The sequence below is a fragment of the Seriola dumerili genome, unplaced genomic scaffold (genome assembly GCF_002260705.1).
Source record: "Seriola dumerili isolate Sdu_G_001 unplaced genomic scaffold, Sdu_1.0 BDQW01000047.1, whole genome shotgun sequence".
NCBI lineage: Eukaryota > Metazoa > Chordata > Actinopteri > Carangiformes > Carangidae > Seriola > Seriola dumerili.
In genome coordinates this window covers 812,186-833,853 of record NW_019174302.1, presented here as the reverse complement: position 1 = coordinate 833,853, position 21,668 = coordinate 812,186, and the positions used below count along the sequence as shown (strand labels likewise).

At 39.4% G+C, this 21,668-nt stretch overlaps 2 protein-coding genes across 3 annotated transcripts; both read left to right on the top strand.

Annotated features, from left to right (window-relative positions):
- The first annotated feature begins 639 nt into the window (after window positions 1-639).
- LOC111217826 (nucleolysin TIA-1-like) lies at window positions 640-12,511 on the top strand. Of its 2 annotated transcripts, none has more exons than XM_022739810.1 (12): window positions 640-899; window positions 2,838-2,934; window positions 3,758-3,856; window positions 5,798-5,852; window positions 6,275-6,362; window positions 7,111-7,186; window positions 7,353-7,458; window positions 8,359-8,457; window positions 8,547-8,631; window positions 8,750-8,888; window positions 9,043-9,188; window positions 10,394-12,511. In XM_022739810.1, the coding sequence occupies exons 1-12, from the start codon at window positions 874-876 to the stop codon at window positions 10,530-10,532; spliced, it is 1,155 nt and encodes a 384-aa protein (XP_022595531.1). In that variant the 5' UTR covers window positions 640-873; the 3' UTR covers window positions 10,533-12,511. The 2 variants fall into 2 exon arrangements, with proteins under 2 accessions (XP_022595531.1, XP_022595529.1); XM_022739808.1 differs by having other exon boundaries at window positions 9,040-9,188.
- A 1,041-nt stretch (window positions 12,512-13,552) lies between these two features.
- Window positions 13,553-21,251, top strand: cunh2orf42 (chromosome unknown C2orf42 homolog). Its single transcript, XM_022739859.1, has 8 exons — window positions 13,553-13,625; window positions 15,338-16,499; window positions 16,672-16,791; window positions 18,256-18,360; window positions 18,602-18,709; window positions 19,540-19,640; window positions 20,361-20,523; window positions 20,600-21,251. Exons 2-8 carry the CDS (start codon window positions 15,383-15,385, stop codon window positions 20,836-20,838), a joined length of 1,953 nt encoding a protein of 650 aa, XP_022595580.1. The 5' UTR covers window positions 13,553-13,625; window positions 15,338-15,382; the 3' UTR covers window positions 20,839-21,251.
- Window positions 21,252-21,668: the final 417 nt, after the last annotated feature.

Here is a 21,668-nt window from a genome sequence, read left to right as displayed (position 1 = left end):
TGGTGTAATATCCAATTAACATGTTCATAGGAAATAAAAAAATTATGCAACACTCAAATATAAATATACATTGATATATAAAAAAAACACAATGAAAACAATACTACACAACTATGTACAAAAGTGTTTTAAAAATAAAATGTTATTTTCATTTTCATTTTTACCCCGGAAGAACGTGGTGACATGTAAATGTAAATGCAATAGATGTTTTGCAAATTGCATTTAAAGATTGTCCATCATAGACCAGGTTAAGACTTTGAAAATGAAATGTCAAATGCTCTTTTCATTTTCATTTTCAAATTGTTAAAAAAAATGCATTTTAATTGTGACCTGAATATTGCTTGCCTATTTGTAAAATTAGGTTAAATTGTTTATATTGCATTTTAATTTTCAAATTTGAATTCACATTTGAATATTGTCCACCGTGCAGCAGGGTATGACTTTGAAAATGAAATGTCAACAGCTTTTCCATTTCATTTTAATATTGTCCTAGATTGCCTGTGCAAGTACGTGAAAATGAAAATGCAAATTGGTTTATTAAAATTAAAATGCTATTGTGGGATTACATTATCATTTGAATATGGTCCCCAATAGGCTTCCATACAGTACAGCCCTTGAGTACTTACTCGGTATTTTGTAATGAACCCAGAAGTTGCCTTTCGTTGAACTATTGCGCATGCGTGTTTCGTGTCGGCCCCGTCGCTCCGCCATCTTTGTCGGCTACCCCATTGTTCACCGTGGAGATAACAGCGGCGCTAAATCAGTTCATACTGCGCAATAAAATAACTTGACGGTGTCACAGGCAGCTGCCCGCGACAGTCGTGGATTTGCTCTCAGGGTTGCGACTTGTTCTCGGCCAGCAAGTTAAACAGAATGGACGATGACCAGCCCAAAACCCTGTAAGTGTGTGTGTGTGTGTGTGTGTGTGTCTGCGTTACCGTTAGCTAAACACTTGTACTCGTCACGTAACAGTCAGTGGCAGCTTGTTTTCCCCAGACTGAACTCCATTCACAAAACGTCCTTTTCTCTGGTGTGCACGGATTGAACGTTTAAACTCATTAGAAATTCCCCAGTTTAATGTTTTTGTGCGGTCTACACAATCTAACACGACTTGTAAAATTGAAACACATTGCAATGAGCTAACTGTTGGTCAATTCTCCTCATTGTTTGTCACCCCAGCAGGGTTTAACGCTAGCTAGCTAGCTAGCTAATTCCAGAAAAATCGCAAATCTCAATCTAAAAAAACGCATGGGTTCACACTGCTATCTTTAAAAAAAAAAAATAAAAAAAAAGTCAAATGTAAAATGTTTGTTTGTTATTCAAGTAAATGCGGTGTGCTGTGTTTTATGTATGCCGAATGAAAGAAAAAGACTAGCCAAAGATTAGTCAAATGTATCAAGACTGACGATGAGCGGAGCATTAAACTACCATCTTTTTCAATGGAGTTTGGTGTGTCACCTCCTAAACGTTAGTTGGGCGATAGAATCATTATTGCCTAGGCCTTGGAACATATTTGTATGTATAGTTTTGTTACCAGCAACCTCGCTAAATGTTATCATAGGTCAATACTGATGTTAATTTTGGTTTTGTGTTATTTTTATTACCTGCCTAAGATTAACTCAATTCTATTTAAAGCCAGTAGTGAGGTAAAGCAAGGTCAGTAGCTGAGATCTCAATAATAATACTTATCCCCAGCTGCTCTCTATATTTGGTTGAAGAGCTGATTAGTACACACACAAGCATTTGCCATAAACAGCCTTGAGATTTCATTGTTTTGAGACAAGATCTTTTCATGCATGAAATTTGCATATTGCTGTATGCTTGTAGGTGTTTTATTGTTGTTTGTTTGTTTGTTTGTTTGTTTGTGTGTGTGTGGTTTTGGCATTTTTGTAAATACACAGGTGTCTCATGATAACATTCTAGTTTCAGCTAATGATTCTGTTCATTATCAATTTAAATTGATGATTATTTGTTTGATTGTTTTGTTTATGAAAGGCTGAAAAATAGCATATAATCACCGTTATAACTTCCCCACAGACCAAGGTGACATATTCAGATGTCTTGTTCTGTCTTTACAGTTGTCCAACATCTAAACATATCTAGTTTTCTATCGTGTATGGCAAAGAAAATAACCAAATCCTCACATGTGGGAAGTTAGAAACAGCAAATGTCAGTTATTTTACTTAAAAAAAAAAAAAAAAAAAAGATGATTGTTTAACGATCTAAATAGTTGCAGATTAATTTTCTGAAAATTGACTAGTTGAGTCGTTTTGTCTATAAAATATCAGATGAATTGTGAAAATGCCCATTACATTTTCAAAGAGAGTCTGTGTTGAGGTCACATAATAATCCCCTATAATCAGTTTTGAATATATAACAGAAAACTAGCAAATACATTGAAGAGGCTGAATTCAGTGGATTCTTTGCATTTTATTTAAAAAATGCAAAGAATCCATGGCTTAAACAAATAATCAATCATCAAAATAGTTGCAGATTCATTTTCTGTCAACTGACTAATCAATAAATTGTTGCAGCCGTGTAATAGTGTTTTTATATTGTGGTATTGTTACTTAAATGAAAGATCTCAATACTTCTTCCACCACTTATTTTTATACTACCTTACATGCTTAACAAAACCTGCACTACCTACACACAAGGGAGGCAACCACCCCTATACCCCTAGTGATTTAGACAGAGACAATTCCTGCTTGTCGCTGTGCCCATAGTCCTCTGTTGATTGTAAATTCTTTTTTCTCTCCCAGGCAGGATTTTCAAACATGGAAACATTATGAGTAATATGCAACGTCTGTTTTCTGTCCATGTTTGTTTGTATTTAGGTATGTGGGGAATCTGTCCCGGGACGTAACAGAGGCCCTCATCTTGGAGTTGTTTGGCCAGATTGGACCCTGCAAGAGCTGTAAAATGATAGTAGATGTGAGTCGTACTTTTCTTACATGAGAAAATGTTTTTTCTGAGAATTCATAGATAAACACCTTGCTTCCCGCCCTTGTGATCTGATATAGTTATTTGTTTCCTCTGCTGTCCATCCTGTTGATCCACATCTATTTTTCAGCAGTAGAGCCGGACCAATAGAGGATATTTGGAGGTTTAATGATAACACTATACTGGCTGATATTCATTTCCTAACACAAACACATATCATAAACAAAAATTTTTGACCAGGATCCATTACATTTACTTATTGAGGGGGGGCATGGGGAGTGACTGAATTAGCTTTCCTGTCCGTTACTTGTCTCTGCTGGTCTACCAATCTCTCTAAGATTTAGTTTTATATATTTTGCACAATTTGACAAAGAACACAAGAGTGTAGGGAGAGGCTTATTGAAAGTCTCCACCTAAGTATGTAGAAATATCACACAATTATAAAAATACAAGAAAATAACGTGACTACATAAAAATGATGAGAAACGAATAGATTCAAAATATATATAATAGAATTAACATAATTATTAACAATAATATCAAAATAAGAGCAGAGAATGTGAGACTGATGTGTGTGCAGTATGAGCAAAACAACAACATGACCATTTTTACTTTCCATTATTTGAATTTGTCGTTGCGTATCATCCGTTATGAACACTGATATTAATTTATCTGCAATGAGCTTAAATCGATGCATCAGTCCAGATCTATCCACAGCCTCCCATTTTAATACCAAATGATGATGTCATTACATTTGCTAAGGCTTGTATAACAGCCACAGTGACTTAATCTTTGTGTTTCCTGTACACTCCAGACAGCAGGTCATGATCCGTACTGCTTTGTGGAGTTCTATGAGCATAGACATGCCACTGCCACAATCGCAGCCATGAATGGTCGGAAAATACTGGGTAAGGTAAGCTATCATATCTCCTGGGTGAGTCAACTAGGGCAAAGCTGGGTGGGCAGGGTTGAAATGAAGTGGCTGAAAAAACCTGTATCTTATTAAACCTTATCTTACTTCCCTCTTCCACTCCACTTAATTTGTTTTATTCCCCCGTGCACATTTATTCTTTTGTGCACACTCTGTAATGACCGGGGTGGGAACACCAGACACTGATCTCTGTAATCTTACTGCTGTGAAGAATCCTGAGAACATCGAATCTAAATACTCACTGTGAGATTTTGGTTTTGTGTGTAACTGTTCACTGGTTTCTTGCAGTATTAACACATTCAGAAAGACCATGTCTTAGATTTAAAAACACAAAAGTAATTACATAGACCACTTACTAGATCATTTAATGTATTCTGCCTTTAGATGCGTTTATTATCCCTCACAGTTGAAGGTGTAGGGGACTTAAAGATAGTAAAAAGTGCTGTTGCTTTATTCCTCTACAAAAGGAAAGGAAAAACAAATTGTTAGGCTTTATACAATAACATCCAGACTAATGATTAAATATCGAGTATTGATTTTTAGTAATATTGTCAAAAAAACAATGTTTCCATTTTTACAGTCTGTTTTGCCGTCTAGGGTCTTTTTTTTTATTGGGCTACAACTAATTATTGTCATTATTGATTAATCTGTCGGTTATTTTCCCAATTCATCCTTTGTTTGATCTGTAATATGTCATGAATTTGTGGAAAAGGCATAACTTCATTCAGATGATGTTGTTTTGTCTGATCAACAGTTCAAAACACCAAAATATTTAGTTAAATATCAGAGAAAAGTAAGAAACCCAACACATTGAAGAAGCTGCAACCAGTGAATATTTGGGCATTTTGAGTTTAATTTTCTGTTAATCAACTTATCATTTAATCAACAACTTGTTTTCTTTGTTTACACATTTGATCAGGGGTATTTTTTTTAAAGCCTCAATTAATTGATTGCCCACATGTTGTGTGACGTTAGGGTCAGTTGTCACCACTGCACCCAGCTGTAACAAATGCATTTAATATTCAGATTCAGAGGCGTTGATTCAACTGTCTGATCATTTTGGAGGCTGTAGTTTTGTTCTGACCAGGTGTACCTAATAAACTGGTAACTGAGTGTCTAGTTTGCAGATTTTTGTAAGAGATAACATCACAGGCGAAACTAATACACTGAGAACTCAGGTGTACAGGTGTAATTCAGTTTCAGTTTTGTTTTTTTTTGTTTTTTTGTCACTTCATGCTCCATGCTGTCTCTCCTTTTTAATCAAGTTTTTCCTTGAGTGAGTTTGCCATGTGTGTGTGAATTAATTTAACAAGGCCCTGCTGCTGTGTAATCATGCTACATGTAACATTCTCTGATCTACTTTAACTGATGCTCTTCTGTCCCCCTACATCTTTACTGCTGTGTGTTCTTTTGCAAAGTTATTTCCACATAGAATCCACATAAGAGCAACTTCAAGAAAAATACATTCAGTTGAAAATATTTTATCCTCAACAGGTATTGAAGGACCATTTGAGGAGTATAACAAGTTCGTAAAAATCACTTGTTTGTAAGTCCCTTGTTATTTGGACCTTACTTCCTTCAGTTTTGCTCCAAATTTTTAATAGACTGAGAGTGAAATGTTCCTGATTGTGAAGGTGAAATCTTGATATTCTCCACTGTATTTTACTGTTTAATTAATTAATGCAAAGGTATGTAAAATTAGATAATGATCAATTTGTAGTGGTGGTTTTAAGAACCCAAGTGTGACATACAGAGACCACCTTTATTAAAAAAAAAGTTCTCAATCACAAAATATGACCTAAGTAAAAGTGGTGTGTGACAAAACCTCTAATCAAAGAAAAAGCACCTTCCTTGCCTCTGCAGCCGTGCTTCACGTCTCACCTTTGTCTTCTTCCTCGCTCTCTACATCTGTCTCTCTTGCAGGAGGTCAAGGTCAACTGGGCCACGACGCCAACCAGCCAAAAGAAAGACACAAGCAGTAAGTAGTTCATCTTGTGATTACACTGTAAATAATAATGTAACCAAGTTTGTATGTGTAATATATGTGCAATTTACATATATATATATATATATACTTTTTTTTCTTAAGTCTGTATGTACTTGTTTTCTCTTTCTCTGTTGTTGTTTTAAAATGATTCATGTGGTGGTTTATTCTGTTTAGTTTTAACTTCTTGTTTATAGGCGGGTGGGGGGAGGTATGTATGTTTTACAGGGTTGGGAGTGTTATGTTCTGGTGGTTGCTTTGTATGTACGGATGTGTATGTTATACAAGCATGAGTACACGCATTCACGTGTTGTTCTGAAATAAATAAAGGTATTGTTAAAAAAATAGAAATGTAAACAAAAGAATTTACTGTGTTAAATGATTGTATGAACTACAATGTGAATGTTTTTTCTCAGGTCACTTCCATGTCTTTGTTGGAGATCTAAGTCCTGAAATCACCACAGATGACATAAAAGCAGCTTTTGCTCCATTTGGGAAAATATCGTAAGTGTATTCTCGTGATTATTAGTCTGTGCAAGTCTGTGTTTTTGTATTTATGTTTTTTTTTATTTTCAACAAATCCCACAAAAAGACGTGTTAGTCTGGATTTAAATACTTTACAACTTCTCAACTCTGTCTGTACCTGTCATCCCCACACCTGCTGGTTTCTAATGAAGACATAAATGTTAGAAAAAACACAAATAAATAGTTCCATTTAAAAAATGAAAATAAAAATCATAAGGCACAGTAATTTACTAAAACAGCAAAATGCTACTCAGATAATATAAGTAGTGAATTCACTTGGGACTATTTGCAGCGGTAGATTCAGGGTGTTTTTTCCACTTGGTCCCTTTCAGCCTTCAAAACAAACTCAGAGCGATTAGTCAGCATTTTTGTGCACATGTGAACTAAGCATCATCATCATTATTATTATTATTATTAACATTATTATCATCAAATTGGGTCAGACCCTTTAGAGTGAGTCTCTTTTTTGAAAATGAATTTTCATTCTCGTCATCTTAGTATCATGTCACTCACTCAGTGCATGAATGTGGCTTCATTGATGGGTTTTAATAGTTTTTGGACGACAATGGAGCTTAAGATTAATCAGGCTTTGGATACACACACGATACTTTATTAGTACAATCAATTCATCATCTTTGTTTTCAGTCGTTACATAAAACTCAAATTTTTCCCAGTTAAAGAAGAAGTGAGATGAATAATAATAACGGTGTGTTATATTTGTCCCCAGGGATTGTCGAGTGGTGAAAGACATGGCCACAGGTAAATCTAAAGGCTATGGCTTTGTCTCCTTCTTCAACAAATGGGTAAGTGTGTCTGTGTGTTAGACGACTGAGAAAACATTAGCAGGCTCTGACTGTTGACTTAGTCGAAGCCAGGGTTCACAATGACAAGTTTTTTTTTTTTTTTTTTATAATTGGTGTCGGTGACCCAGGAGTGTGTGCTGTGTGTTTTCCCCCTGTGTGTAATCAGGATGCAGAGAACGCCATACAGCAGATGGGAGGACAGTGGTTGGGAGGCAGGCAGATCAGGACTAACTGGGCCACGAGGAAGCCTGCTCCTAAAACTACGAATGAGAGTAAGTTCACAGTGATTAAATATATATTGACTGATGGACTTTATCTCAGCCAGCTTGACGTGGTGTTCGCTTGTTCTTGTACTCTGTTATAAATCCTTCAGTTTCGTCTCAACTGCTTCACTTTGCTCCAGACTGAAATATCTCAACAACTGCTGGATGGATTGACATTAAATTTGGTACAGATGTTCATGCTCTCTGCGGGATACAAAATAACTTCTGTGGTAAATGACAAGTTCAGTTTAACAAGGTCCAGGACCGGTTTTCTGAAGCAGTATAAACAGTGAAAAGATGGTGTAGATCACTGCCTCTGTTTTACAGCTGATGTTATTTAAATCATTTTTCATTGCACATATTTTCAAACATTAGTGAACACTTTGGTGTCTATCAGAGAGGTTTAAATACATGAGGGAAGTCAAACATGTTCCATGACTAAGCATTAAAGAACAGCTTTGGAAAAAGTGATGAGTTTTAATTGGCTCTTCATGAAATAAGGGGACGATACGATATCAGAGCAAGGCTAAGTGCTGTCCTGAGGCATCACACTCATCCCCTGTGATGGGACTTTTCATATCAAGTTAATTCACTCGGAACATAGCTGAATTTTACATTTGTTTGCTTTTTATTGCAGTTATTGTTGTGTTTTGTATCAACATCTACAAGAAAACTGAAATAAAAACGAGTTTAGCAAAACAGAACCTGCCTGCATTAGAGTTTTATACTTCAAAAGTCAAACTGTTATGCTCCCAATGAATGAAATTTATCATTTGACTTTTGTCTGTGAGGTCAGGGAACCTGCAAGTCTGAAAAGGTGTAAAAAGCATTGATTTCAGTTGCCTTGGAAGGGTTTAAAAAGCCTTGAATTTCATTTATATTTGACTTATATTTGTGTTTTTCTTTCAGCGACCAACACCAAGCAGCTGTCTTTTGATGAGGTGGTGAACCAGTCCAGCCCCAGCAACTGCACCGTCTACTGTGGAGGAGTCACAACAGGTCTCACAGGTGAGTGGGAGACTGTTTGTCCATGAGTATGTATCTGCAGGTTTGGAAGCTCGCAGGTGAAATTAAAACAGTTTTCTCTCTGTTCACAGAGCAAATTATGAGACAGACCTTCTCACCTTTCGGCCAAATAATGGAAATCCGTGTTTTCCCAGACAAAGGCTACTCATTTGTGAGGTAAGGACTTTCTGTTTGACCTGTCATGTTAGCCAGCCATGAATTTATAAAACCTAACGTCTGTGTAGGAAGACTTGATATAAAACGGTCTAATTTCTCCGTTCTGGTCTGTGTGCAGATTCAACTCCCACGAAGCGGCAGCTCATGCCATCGTTTCTGTGAACGGCACATCCATAGAGGGCTATGTTGTCAAGTGTTACTGGGGCAAAGAAACAACAGACATGGTTAGCCCCATTCAGCAGGTACAGATGCCACAGGTAAGAACGAGGATTATCCCCAACACAATAGACTCTGTAGTCATCACCCTGGACACATATCTGCTATCAAGCTTTTTTTCATCTGACTGTGAGGTCGTAACTGTGATGCCATTTGATATTCTGCATCCTAAAATATTCCTCTGCATGTCAGCAGAACACGGTGAGCTTCGCAGCGCAGCCCTACAGTCAGTGGGGTCAGTGGTACAGCAACACGCAGCAGATTGGTCAGTATGTGCCCAATGGATGGCAGGTGCCGAGCTATGGAGTCTACGGACAGACCTGGGATCAGCAGGGCTACAAGTGAGTACCACAGGCGCCCCCCCCCCAGGTCAGAGGAGGTGAAGTGCACATGGAACAATTCTTCTCAAGTCCTCACTTTTAGTCTTTTAATGAAAATGTATATTAGTTTTAAAACTAAAAACGTTTTATACATTTATACGTAGTTTTCCTCCAATGTTTTGCTGCTCCCTCTCGTCTAATTCTCAGCAGATTGTAGATTAATTTAGTGCGTAAATCTGTTTCTTCCAAGAACAGCTAATGTCAGATTATAGATTTCTACAGATTATTGTTACTGACGGAGACGTAACTTTGCAAATTGTTTCTTATTTACAGCAGCTAAATCATCTTCTGAAAAAGAAGTCTTTGCAATAAAACGTCTCCATTTCTCTGTCTTTCACTTTATTGTTGAGTTTCTATCTAGTGGAGGAAATGTAATACATTAAGTCATAGTTGTTGTTTTCAGACATTACTCCTTATTTGGTTTTAGTCTCATTTTCATTGTGGGGGGGAAAAAAAGATGTCAAGAAATATTTTGTGTCACTTATTGTTGATGAAAGTAACACTGCCCTCCAGTGTGGATGTGAAGTTCTACATTGTGGCGTTAGGGCATCATGTAATGTGACAAATAAAAATAACACCAACATAAAACCGCAGAAAAATGTATTACTGAAAAAGCAGGACAGACATGACGGAGCAATAAAAAGAAGCTATAAATATTCTAAATAATTATTATAGGACAGATAATTACCTGTGTAGGTAACATTTAAACAGGTTGTCTCATTTTTCCTGAATGAGCATTTTGGCTGATGAGGGAAAAGTAGACAAACCTGCAGGTGTGTCAATATTTCTTATTTTATTACTCATTATTAAATGAGTAATGCCGTTGGTTTGGCTGTCATTCCCGTTTCCACAGGTAGTTTGCTTTATAATCTACACGAGTGTAGTCACGTGATTATATTAATATTATAGCAGTTGGCCATTCTGAACAGATCCTGATCAAAGGACCAGAAAAGCTTCACAGAAATACACCTGAGGTTCCTCGCTTGAAGCGCCACAGAAATGCATTTAAAGGGCGGGAACATCCTCGATAACGGTGGACCTTGAACCAGCTGTGGGTCACATGCTTGGGGGAAGGGGGGACATAATTATCTAAGTGGACACCACCCACTGTGTCTCTTAATCTGACTGCGCTTGTTGAACTGTTTTGTCTCTGTCTGCTGTTACAGTCATTTACATGCCGGTGCCGGATGGACAGGAGTGGGCGCCGTGAGCAACGGAGGGATGGTGGAGCCCGGGCAGGGAGTCAACGGGACGATGCTAACCAACCAGGCTGGCATGAGCACCGCCGGCTACCACACCCACTGATCACTGATCATAGTAGTCCTCTCTCTTAAGCCTCTGAGGTCACAAGGATGATACTCTGCTGGAGAAGGAGTGCATTAGATGTGCTCTCTCTTGTCTGTTACCACACAAAGTTATTCTCTGTTAGGCTGGTACGCCATTTTATCAGCCTCACCAGCCCATAACCTCACCCACTGCCCAAATCTGCAAGTGTAACAAAAACTATCCACTCCAGAACACGTAAACACTGTTACTACAGCTGTCGCAAATGCACCGTGCATTCCTGGGCCCATTTTATTATTTGGTGTATTTTTCTAATGCCTGCAGATAACTGGCCAAATGTAAATTATAAAACATGGAGATATTTCTAGCACAGCCACGGTTTAGTTTAAAAGGAAGAAACTCATTTAATCTATAGTAAGACACAAGGTTTTGTTTGTTTTCAGCCCCTCAGAGCCAAAGAGCAAGGGCAGAGTTTTATACCAATGTTAAACAATCATACAGGGAGGAGAGGCGAGCAACTTTGCCACAACAGATACTCAATAGTCCATTGTAATGCAACGCAGCCACAAGACGTGTTGAGTGCGGGGTGTGATTTTTATTTTAAATGTTTTCTAAATTGGAACATCTCGCTCTCACTGTTGGTCTGTCCACCTGTTACTAAAGTGAAAACACAAGTCCAAGCAAGTTCTCAGGGTGTTGTAAAGTCATTCTGTGAAATGTAGGGAATCACTGAGTAGAGCTAGGCAGGTTGAGGGAAAGCAGATACCACAAAACAAGTAAAAAAAATATATATATATATATATATATCAGCGTTCCTTCACTTCATCTCCCTGAACGGACTGAACAGACTGAGAGTCCAGTCTGCGGAAAACGAAAATGTGTGTGTGCTTACGTGTGTGCATGAACTGATGCTTTTACACACAAGACAATGTCCAGTTCATCTTCCCCCTGAAACAGAAAGGACTACGCCACCTTGTTTTGCTACAAATATAATAGACAAAGTGTCAGTTTCTTTTTCTTTCTTTCTTTTTTTTTTGTTTTTTTTTTGTTTTGTTTTGTTTTTTTTTTGTTTTGAGCAACTTTAAAATGGTGACATTGTATAAAGAGCTTTTTTTTTTGCCTTTTTGTTGTTTCATTTCGGGACTGTCTTAAAAAGAAATGTTGCAGTGACACCATTGAATCATGTGACGCGTGAATCCTTTTATGTTTGTTTATAAAGCATTAAGTGGCTGTCAACTGTCAACTTTATTTTTTAAATTAGATTTTCAATATCTCAAATAAATCGATTGCAGGGATTACTGCCACTCTTATCTTACTTATAGGCAGACGAATATTGCACAATTACTTAAGGTTATCTTTTCACAAAATTTGAAATACTAGGGTTTTTTTTTTTTTTTTATGTTTTTGCATTCCACCTTATTTTGTAATTTCATTTGGAAGTCTGTTTTTATGTAAATAACCAAACAGTCTGTTCAATTGTACTGAATCTGTATAAAGACAACATGTTAATAAAGGAAGCGAGCTTGCTTCTGGTTGGAGAAATGGATTCCAGAAACAGCTGTTTGACAGTAGCATCCCTGTCCAGTGCTGGTCTGTGTACAGTAGAGACAGTGCAACATTTGATTCTTCCAGAGGCACGGAGGACAAGCAGCATTGCTATGCAATGCAAAAGCCTTTAGATCGACAAGTATTACATAATATATTCTGTTTTAAACCTAAATGACGATTGTTTTTTTTGTTTTTTTTTTGTAGATTAAGAAACAACCTTATAAGGATCAGATTTTTGCACTGTGGCCACCATTATTTTAATATAGTTGAAAAATCCATTGTGTTGCCTTATTATCAGTGAGTTACTTTTAATTTAACCAAAAATCATCCAAGAGTAGGCGGTGCCTAAGAATGTTTTCAACCTATGTTTTGGCGAGGGAAGTTCTGTTGATGCTTCAGTATCATGGTTTGTGTTTTTGCTTTGTCCCATTAAAATGCTGATGCTTAAAACAGCTCACATTTACACTGTTTGCATCTGATCTTTACAACCAGGTGGAAGGTGGAGTAACTTTAGTGTGATTGACTTTAATTCACAGCACACTCCTGCACAGGCAGGGACATCTCCAGCATGTATATTCCACTCCAAAAGATGCTTAGTAATATCTCATTTCCAGTATTGAGTAGAGGACTGCAACTAAAAATAGTTTTCATTACATATTGTTCAGATGGTTATTTAATAGATTTGCAGATTAATCATAATTTGGTTTATGAAATGTTCAAAAATTCCCATCAGGCCCAGGCTGAAGTCCTCGGATGTCTTGTTTTCTTTTACCAAAAAACCCAAAGATACTGACCAAAAGGATTAATATAGATTATGAAAACGTTAGCAGATTTTCTGGCACTGTTAAATATAGGGGACAGCTATTTTAGTTGGTCTTTAGATAGATAAATCCCTTTTATAATACGTAGTGGCTAAAGTTCAGGGGTTCAATATTAATTGGACACTTGGCTACTAAATGTTTGAGAGTTGAGGTGGATTTGTCAGAAATATATCAGAGAGATATCAAAGGTCGGTTTGACAAAATTAAGTTTGGTACATTTAAAAAAGGTCTGCACAGGAACTAGAAAATGGCGAACACATAACGACCACAAAGAGAGTAACTTCGTGGTCGCCTTTCTCATATCAATATGCTTTAATAAAAATTTAAAACCGGAAGTGTTTCAACTGTCTCTAAATTATCTACATACACTTTCAAATCGGCATTTTCTCTCATCTTCTTTATTTTGAAGAACTGAACTGTAGATTTTACTCAGCTGGAAACTTTAATTCTCTTTCTTTCCCCCACGTTTTAAATCGATTTCTGTAAACTCAGTCATCAGTGTACGTGAACTACAGCTCCCATGATTCACCGCTCTCCAGAGCGCCAGAGAACCCATCCTCCCGCCTCCACCCTTTTTTTTTCTTTTTTTCTTTTTTTTTCTGCATCACGTGATCGTCTCCGGCCAATGGGGAGTGTCGTTACAGGCGCAATGCGGTTGTCGGGATGTAAGGAGGAATGGCGACGGTCGAGACGTTTTTGGAGGCCAGAGTCGAGCTGGATTTGACCAAACAGAAGCGGATCACAGGTAGCTGGAACATTTGATTTCAAAAACACACAGTAAGATCATGAGCTAGTCGCGCAGTGACTTCACAGCGAGGAGGTGAAGCACGTAAACGGACGCATGTCGTTTTAATTACAGTCAAATTGTCAGCAAAACTTAAAGAGGGCAGTGGCGTGTTAATTAAAGTTTAATAACATAAAAATAATTTTTAAAAATATATTTTTGAACTTCAGCTTTATTATTATTCCTGCAGGAAATTAGGTTTGCATGCAACACTCAGGCTTAGTGTGCACTGATGACAATGATAACAATAAATAAAGCCATAAGATATACAGTATATATAACAGTAGAAAGTAATTTTCTAAAGTTTTGTGCTTTCTTGTGTATTTCCATTTTATGCTACTTTATACTTCTACATTTCAGAGTGAAATATTTCTAGTCCCCTACATTTGTTTAACAGTTATTAATACTTTTAAAACTAATATTGAACATGCAAATATATGATCAATTTCTAAATTATAATGCACCATCACTACATGATAATGATTTTCATTGTTGATTCATCTGCAGATTATTTTCCAGATCAATTGATTATTTATGTTGGCTATAAAATGTCAGAAAATTGTGAAAAAAGGCCTGTTGTAATTAACTTCAATTCTTCAGATGTGTTGTTTTGTCAGAGTAGCAGAATAAAAATCTAAAGATATTCAGTTTATTATGATTTATGACAAAGAAAGGCATCAAAGTTTCCCATTTGAAAAGCTGGAACCAGCACCTTTACTTATAAAATAACTAAAAGTTAACAAAATACCTAATTTTTTGGTTGATTGGTTAATGGTTGCAGCTCTGTAGATTGTACCCAACAGTATTAAAAAGCATTAACAGCTTTAAAGTGCCACTGACATGTCAGTATAGTAATGATAATGATCCGATACTTAAATATGAGGGAGGCCGTTCTGCATAATGAGTTTACCTTTGATATTTTAAGCCAATTGTGTTACTAATTAGTATTTTATGAACGTAAAGGATCTGAGTGTGTCTTCCACCACTAATATATAAAAAAAAAGAAAAACAAAAAAACAAGAGAATAAGATAAAATAAAACAATGTACCAATAGAAAATAAAAACAGCAGCAGATCAAGCAAAAAAATAGAAACATCCTGCCCATAAAAAGACATACAGAGCTAAACTACATAAAGTGCAGGTGTGTCAGTCTGTGTTACATGAAAAGATCCAGTGTTTCAGTGGCTACAGGAATAAAAGAGCATAAAAGAAGGAGGAGGTCAGACCTAATGATAAACCTACAATAAACAATACAGTAGGTAAGAAACCATGGGTGGGTTACTGAAAAGGCCTACTGGGTACAGGCTGAGGGGCCCGAGGGGTCAGGGGTCCCTGGTTTTCACCTGCAAAATATCCCAGAAAGAGACACAAAACAAGAGTAAAAGTAAACACAAAGTGACAACAAAGAAATCCAAAATGATACAATATCACCACAAAAAGATATAAAACGTCTACAAACTGATGCAAAACAACCACAAACGCCTTTTACATGTCTGCACTGAACACCTTTAAACAATCAATGGAGGTATTTGTAAGTGATGCTGGGCTTGTGTCTTTGGTTTTTGGTCACACCAAGACATAAAATCATCCACATCAGACTCTGCCGTTCTTCTGCCGTCATTTGTGCACAAGATACTCATGATGTTTATGGTTTGTTTTCCCTCTTTGTGAAGGAATCCCGTCACTTCCAGCTGAACTCTCAGTGATAGCGTCCCAGAATGGAGCCTGAGGTGACGGCGTCGTCATCGTCGACGCTGGTCTCGTCCTCCGCTCCGCAGACCTCGACCACTCAGGCCAACCTGGCAGCAAAACAGCGAGACAGCAGGAAGACCACATCCACCACTCCCGCCTTTCTCTCCAACCTGGGGAGGGCCACCCTGCGGGGCATCCGCAAGTGTCCTCAGTGTGGCGTCTACAACGGCACCCGTGGGCTCAGCTGCAAGAACAAGGCCTGTGGGGTGTCCCTCAGAAATGCCTCCGCGGGGGCCAGAAACGGCAAGAAGTGTGCAGTGGAGGTGGTGAAAGTGATAATAGACAGTGAGGAGAGAGGCGGGAAAGAGCGCGAGGGGGGAGGAGTCCTGGGCGGCGGCTCGGGCGGAGGAGTCCAGGTGTTTTCAGTGTGTCACAGAGGAAGAGGAGCCACGTCTACACAGCTGGGCTTCGTTGAGCTGGTCCCCACTGACACCGCCATAGCGACAGGTGACGGCGCCACCCTGCTAACCCGCATCAACCTGGGCCGCTGCTTTTTGCCTTCCTGCAGGCAGGGTCAAAGGTCAAATCAGGGTGAGGCAGAATCGGCGACGGCCAGTTCCAAACAGTCCTCCGACAGCCTCTGCATCCACATCAAGCAGGCCATCGAGTGTCAGAGCCGCGCCACGCCGCTGACCTTAAAGAGCTCCGTCCTGGAGGGGCTGCAGGCCTCCATCCAGGCCAGGGAGGAGCTGTGGAGGCTGGCCACCGAGTCTCCGGGACCCCTGGTGCAGCGCGTTTCAAAAGACACCCTGGTGGTGAAGTGCCACACGGATTCCCATCATCCTCTGGGCCTGCTGCATCTCACTGTGGGTGCAGGTGGACTGTCTGAGGCCTCGAAGAGTGAGAGGAGGGGCAGAGAGACGCAGCAGCAGGGCGTTTTCCACTGCGCCTGTCAGGTCGGCAGCAGCGGCAGAAGAAATAAACCAGGTGCTGATGGAGGAGGCGGAGCCACCGGCTCTCATCCTCCTGCCGGCTCAGCCACGCCGCAACCCTGCCTTCACTTCTACGCCTGTGTGTGTGCCTTTGCCAGCGATGAGAAACTGGCTTCAGAGTTCGCTGCTTTCATCAACTACACCCCCAGTGGTACAGTAACTGAGTCTGTCCCTCTCAACCTGGATTAACAGTTAATACTTTGATATTTTAGGAAATACACTTGTTGCAGGCAAGAAAGCAATAAGCATGTTTCCTAGAATGTCACATTTTTTGGTTCAATAAGGCCGACTGCTCGTGTCTGTCTCTGTGTCTCTGCTTTCAGGTGTGCAGCAGAGTGTTTCCAGTAGAGTAACTGGTCCCAGTGAGAAACCTCTGCAGCAGGCCGAACCAGTCAACTCCCATCACAAAGTGAAGAAACTTCGCCTGGATGAGTCTCTCTCTGGTGGTTTCATCATAACATCTGCTGAAGGATTTAATTACATTTATGGCTCATTAACGCAGGAAGATTCTGCACAGCATGTTTGTCCTTCCTTCTCTCTCTTGTCTTATCTTTTCACAACCTGTCCTTCTTTTCATTTCCTGCCTCTGTGTCGCCCCCTCAGTGGCCTCTGCCTCTGGGGTGGGGAAAGAGGGAGTGTCGGCCTCCGGCCTGAGGAGAGCTGGTCAGAGGAGAACCCCTGGTGCCGGTGGGCCGAAGGCTCCAGGTGCTGCCCCCCCTCCCTGCCTGTCTCACCACTGAGCCCACTCCCTCTCTTGGCCTCTCGTCTCTCTGCTGCCTGAATCTCTCTGTCTGTCACGGAGCCTCACATCGTCTTCGACATCTGCCTCTATCTGTATCATTCCTCTGTCTAATCCTGCAGCACTAATCCTCATCCATTATTGAAGAGTACAGGGTCGCAGTGTGGTGGACACCGAGCATATTTTTATGTTTAATTTGCCCCTGATAAAACCAGGGTGTCTGCAGATCCTGACAAGTCATTGAAAAGCTTTGATTTCAGGCCTTTAATGGCCGTATTAAAAAGTCTTAAAGGTCCCATCCAGTGTAAAGGTCTGTGTCCATGTGTAGTGTGATTATAGATCAGGTCTAGCTTCTATATTAATACTGTGAAAGTATCAAAGCCTCAGTCCACAGAGAAATGCACACAGCCTGTATTCAGAAACTGAGCCTTAAAACCAGCCGTCAGGACTTCCTGTAACTTTGTGATGTCACAACAAAGCAGTCACCAAGCCCCGCCCACCTGGACCCACCATCCAAACCTTGCAGGATTTTGTTTCTCCTAAAATCTGCTCTATTTTTATTGGATCACTCAGAAAACCATCAGCCAATCAGAGGATAGACTCAAAGCCTCCTCTCTTCTGATTGGCTCACCGACCTGTTGTAACTAGAGCTCCAGAGAGAAGCCTGAGAGAGGAGATGTAAAACTACACTGAGATGGTTTTTGGTTCTTTAAAACCACAAATATATCTTCTGATGGATCAACACTTCAAAATAAAAGACAGAAGAATGATTTTAGTGCTTTTTCAAACCTCTGATCTTATATGAAATTAATATATCTACCTTAAATAAATAGGTTATTTTAAATATTCTGTTCATTTATCCATCCATTTTTTACTGCTCATCCAGGTTCAGGTCGTGTTTAATGATTAATTAATTATACTATTTGGAATAATTCATGGCAAATGTGATATCAGTGTCAATAAGTAACTGAAACAGGCACTAAATTGTATCTGTGTGACATTAAAAAGGTTTGAATAACATTTCAACATAACATTTAAAAGCCTTTAAATTGAATTTGACAGGTGAAAGCTAACAGTGTTATGGGCTTAATATCATGGTGGTAGAAACAGAAAAGATTGAGTGATAAGTTTTGTGCTGTTTGATCTAACGTGTGCGTGTGTGTCTCAGGGAACACGCAGGCTGTGGACGAGCGGACTGTCACGCTGGGTTTCCATCAGTGGCTCGCCAGTGTCACGGAGAGGATCCACCAGACGATGCACTACCAGTTTGACGGTAAAGCTAAAGCACATTCATGAGACTAACCAGACGATAAATCAGCTCATCATATCTGTCATTATTAAATGATTTATTTATCGCTGATAAAGTCATTAGTCAGTTTGTTTTCACAGAGCAGGAGGTTTAGACGAGGAAGTCACTCACACCTGCTCCTCTCTGCAGGATGTCGGCTTTAGTTGCTTGTTGCACACAGTAAAAAACGTTGTTGTTGTTGTTGTTGTTGTTGTTTATCCACCAGGGAAACCACAGCCTCTGGTCTACCACATTCCCCAGGAGTTCTTCAACGCGCTGCAGCACCGCCTGTCGCTCGGATCCAAGAAGAGGAGGCTGCCGAACTTCACAACAGGTGGGAGAACCAACTCGTTAAATTATGTCCAACAGAATTTGTAATTAGACCTCATTAGTTTGGTCATTTCTCAACAACAAGTGTGTTCATGGAAATCTAAATCAGACCCAGATTTCTGAGCTAAACCCAGCACCACGCGTTTACACAAGTACTGAAGTGCAGGTTTGAGAAACTTTCACTTTTACCTCTTTTTCCATTTTATGCCTCTTTATATTTTTACTCCACTACATGTGTTCGATTGCTGCAGTAACTAGTAACTTTTCAGATAAAGAGTTTACACAAAAAAACATATAAAGCTTCTAGAATACAACATATTGTCAAGATTAAACCAGAAGCAAACAGATCTGAAATGGGTTTAATTAAAAAAACTGTTAAAAGTAAAATTATTCAGCATTTCACAGAAACATCAGTGATTAGGGAAAAAAAATTAAATAAATAACTTTATTTATAGAGCACTATTCATACAAGAGATGTCGCTCAAGTAGTACAATGACTGAGGGCGGATTGAAGGACAGTCAAATAGACAATAGAAAGATGGAAGATGATGAAATATGTAAATGAAAATAAAAACAGAAACAGGTTGCAGCAGAATTGTGTTTTTTCTTCTTCCCTCTCACATTAATCACCTCATGACCCCTCAGATTTATCTTGGGCCCCTTTGAAGGAGCCCTGACCCTTAGGTTGGGAACCAGTGGACTTCACTCCGGAGCTGAAGTATTTAAAATCAGCTGCAGCTCCAACACAGTCGTTTGACAGTGTTGTATTGGTGCTTTCACACAAGAGCAGGATCTGACTCTCTTGTTCTCTCTCTCTCTTTGTCACTTTGTCAGCGTTTGTGAGAAACGACGGACTTCCTCTCGGCTCGTTCTCCAAGTACACCTGGCACATCACCAACCTCATGCAGGTCAAACGCATCTTCGACACTCCAGAGGTAAAAACACTCTCCCCGTCGCTCTCATGACACGCTTTAGTTTCCACTGAGGTCGATTTCAGAATCAAAACAAATCATTTTCCAAATCCTATTTGACTTTCACGATCTCCCGTCTTTATATATTTTCCCCAGTTACAGAGAAATAGCCTCGCAGTTGCAGAGTAGTGGCTGAGAACCCTTCCTCTCCCAACATCCTTTTTCTTTTTCCCTTTGTTTTAAACGATATATGTCCAATAGAAGTTCCCAGAACTATTTTACAATCAGAGAAAGGGATGTGTATTAACCCAGGTGAGCATAAACATGTTGGGAGACAGTCCAGTAAGTTTCAAGACCAACAGACAAACAACTAAGAGACAATTCATCTGTTGACTGCATCAGTTGTGGCCGTGACCGCTGTACATGGGAAACACATTTTGACCGATCAGGTTGATTTTCAGAGTCAAACTGAAACTGAAATCCAGAGAGAACACCTGAGCTGATGAAATATTTACATTTATTACTGTGCAGTTTGTTGAATTGTATTGCAATATATCATTTTTTCCACCTCATTTATATCAATGAGTGTAGGCTAAATCACCTGTATCAGCTGCCACGTGATTGGCTGATTGGATAATTGCATGAATAAGCAGGTGCACAGGTGTTCCTAATAAAGTGCTCTGTGAGTGTGGTCATGTTCTGACCTCTTCGTCTCTCTCTCTCCACCTCACGTCTGTCCACCAGTTGCCTCTGGAGGTCTCTCAGAGTTTTGTAAAAAACGTCGACGGCTCGTATTCACGTTTCCGCTGCCCCGAGCCGCCGCCTGAACCAGAGCTACCAGACGGATACAGGACAGATCGGCCACAGGCCATCCGACCCATGGAGCTCCGCACCTTCCTCAAAGTCGGTGAGTGGCGGAGTGTTTTCAGCCGTGAAGCCGTTGCGCGGAGCTGTACGTGTTTACGCTGCTGTATCTCTGGCAGGACCAGGCACGGCCGACCAGAAGGAGGCCAGTCCGTTCGTGATCGAGTGGATCCCGGACGTTCTCCCCCGCTGTCAGATGGGAGAGCTCAGGATCGGCTTTGAGTTCGGCCACCAGCAGAGCGGTCAGCCGGAGCACTGTGACAAAACGAGCGTGGCGGAGAAAGGGGGTCGGAACAAGCCGGACTCCACCCAATCCAAACACACGAAGGCTGTTGAAATCCTTCAGGTGGTTGTTTAAAGGCTCTTCAGTCTCTTCCTCATCATCAATCATTGATTTTTAACTTCAACACTTGGTCATTGAGACGTTTCTGATAAGGATTGATATTTCTCATTGACATATACAGTGGGACTCACCCATATGTCCATGTTACATATGCAGTGTTTGGATAATCAATAACCACGTCCATTATACAGTATAATATTGACCAGTACTCATGTTAATGCCTTTTCCTTAATACTAAATATGCACACAGTATCACACAGTAAAAACAAAACAAAAAAGGAGGTATATTTTTAAATATACAATATATATATATTTTTATAGCAAATTAGCAAAACATTTTTGACAAATCATACAACCAGTTAAGAGCATTTTAAAAACAATCATGTAAAATTAATGGAAATAGATGTTCATCCATTTCCTGACTTTTCCCAAAGGTGTGTTTAAATCTTCAGAGAAGGTTTTTTTTTTTTTGTCTCGTTTGTTGTGCAGTGTAAACACTGATAAAATAAAATAAAATAATCCACATTTAATGGATAAAACGCTCTTTACTGTGCAGTGGTGGAAATTATATTGAGTATTTCCATTTAATGCTGCTGTATTCTTCCACTCCACTGCGATTTAGAGGGAAATATTTAGATTTTTACTCCACTACATTTACCAGTCAGCTATTGTTACTTTAAAGATAAACTTTAAATTAAAAAAAAATATAAGATAAACTCATAAAATACTCAGAGCCTCCTCTCTTCTGATTGGCTCACCGACCTGTTGTTGTGAATAAGTCCTGTAGGTATTAAACAGGGAAATTAATTGTTTAATCTTAATGCAAACTGAATTAATCTGATTAT

Coding starts and splice junctions, on each gene's coding strand:
- LOC111217826 (XM_022739808.1), top strand. CDS start 874: ATGGACGATGACCAGCCCAAAACCCT. Junction 2,935..3,757: donor GCTGTAAAATGATAGTAGAT/GTGAGTCGTACT, acceptor TGTACACTCCAG/ACAGCAGGTCATGATCCGTA. Junction 8,632..8,749: donor AAAGGCTACTCATTTGTGAG/GTAAGGACTTTC, acceptor GTCTGTGTGCAG/ATTCAACTCCCACGAAGCGG.
- cunh2orf42 (XM_022739859.1), top strand. CDS start 15,383: ATGGAGCCTGAGGTGACGGCGTCGTCATCGTCGACGCTGGTCTCGTCC. Junction 16,792..18,255: donor CCTGGATGAGTCTCTCTCTG/GTGGTTTCATCA, acceptor TGTGTGTCTCAG/GGAACACGCAGGCTGTGGAC. Junction 20,524..20,599: donor CCGCACCTTCCTCAAAGTCG/GTGAGTGGCGGA, acceptor TATCTCTGGCAG/GACCAGGCACGGCCGACCAG.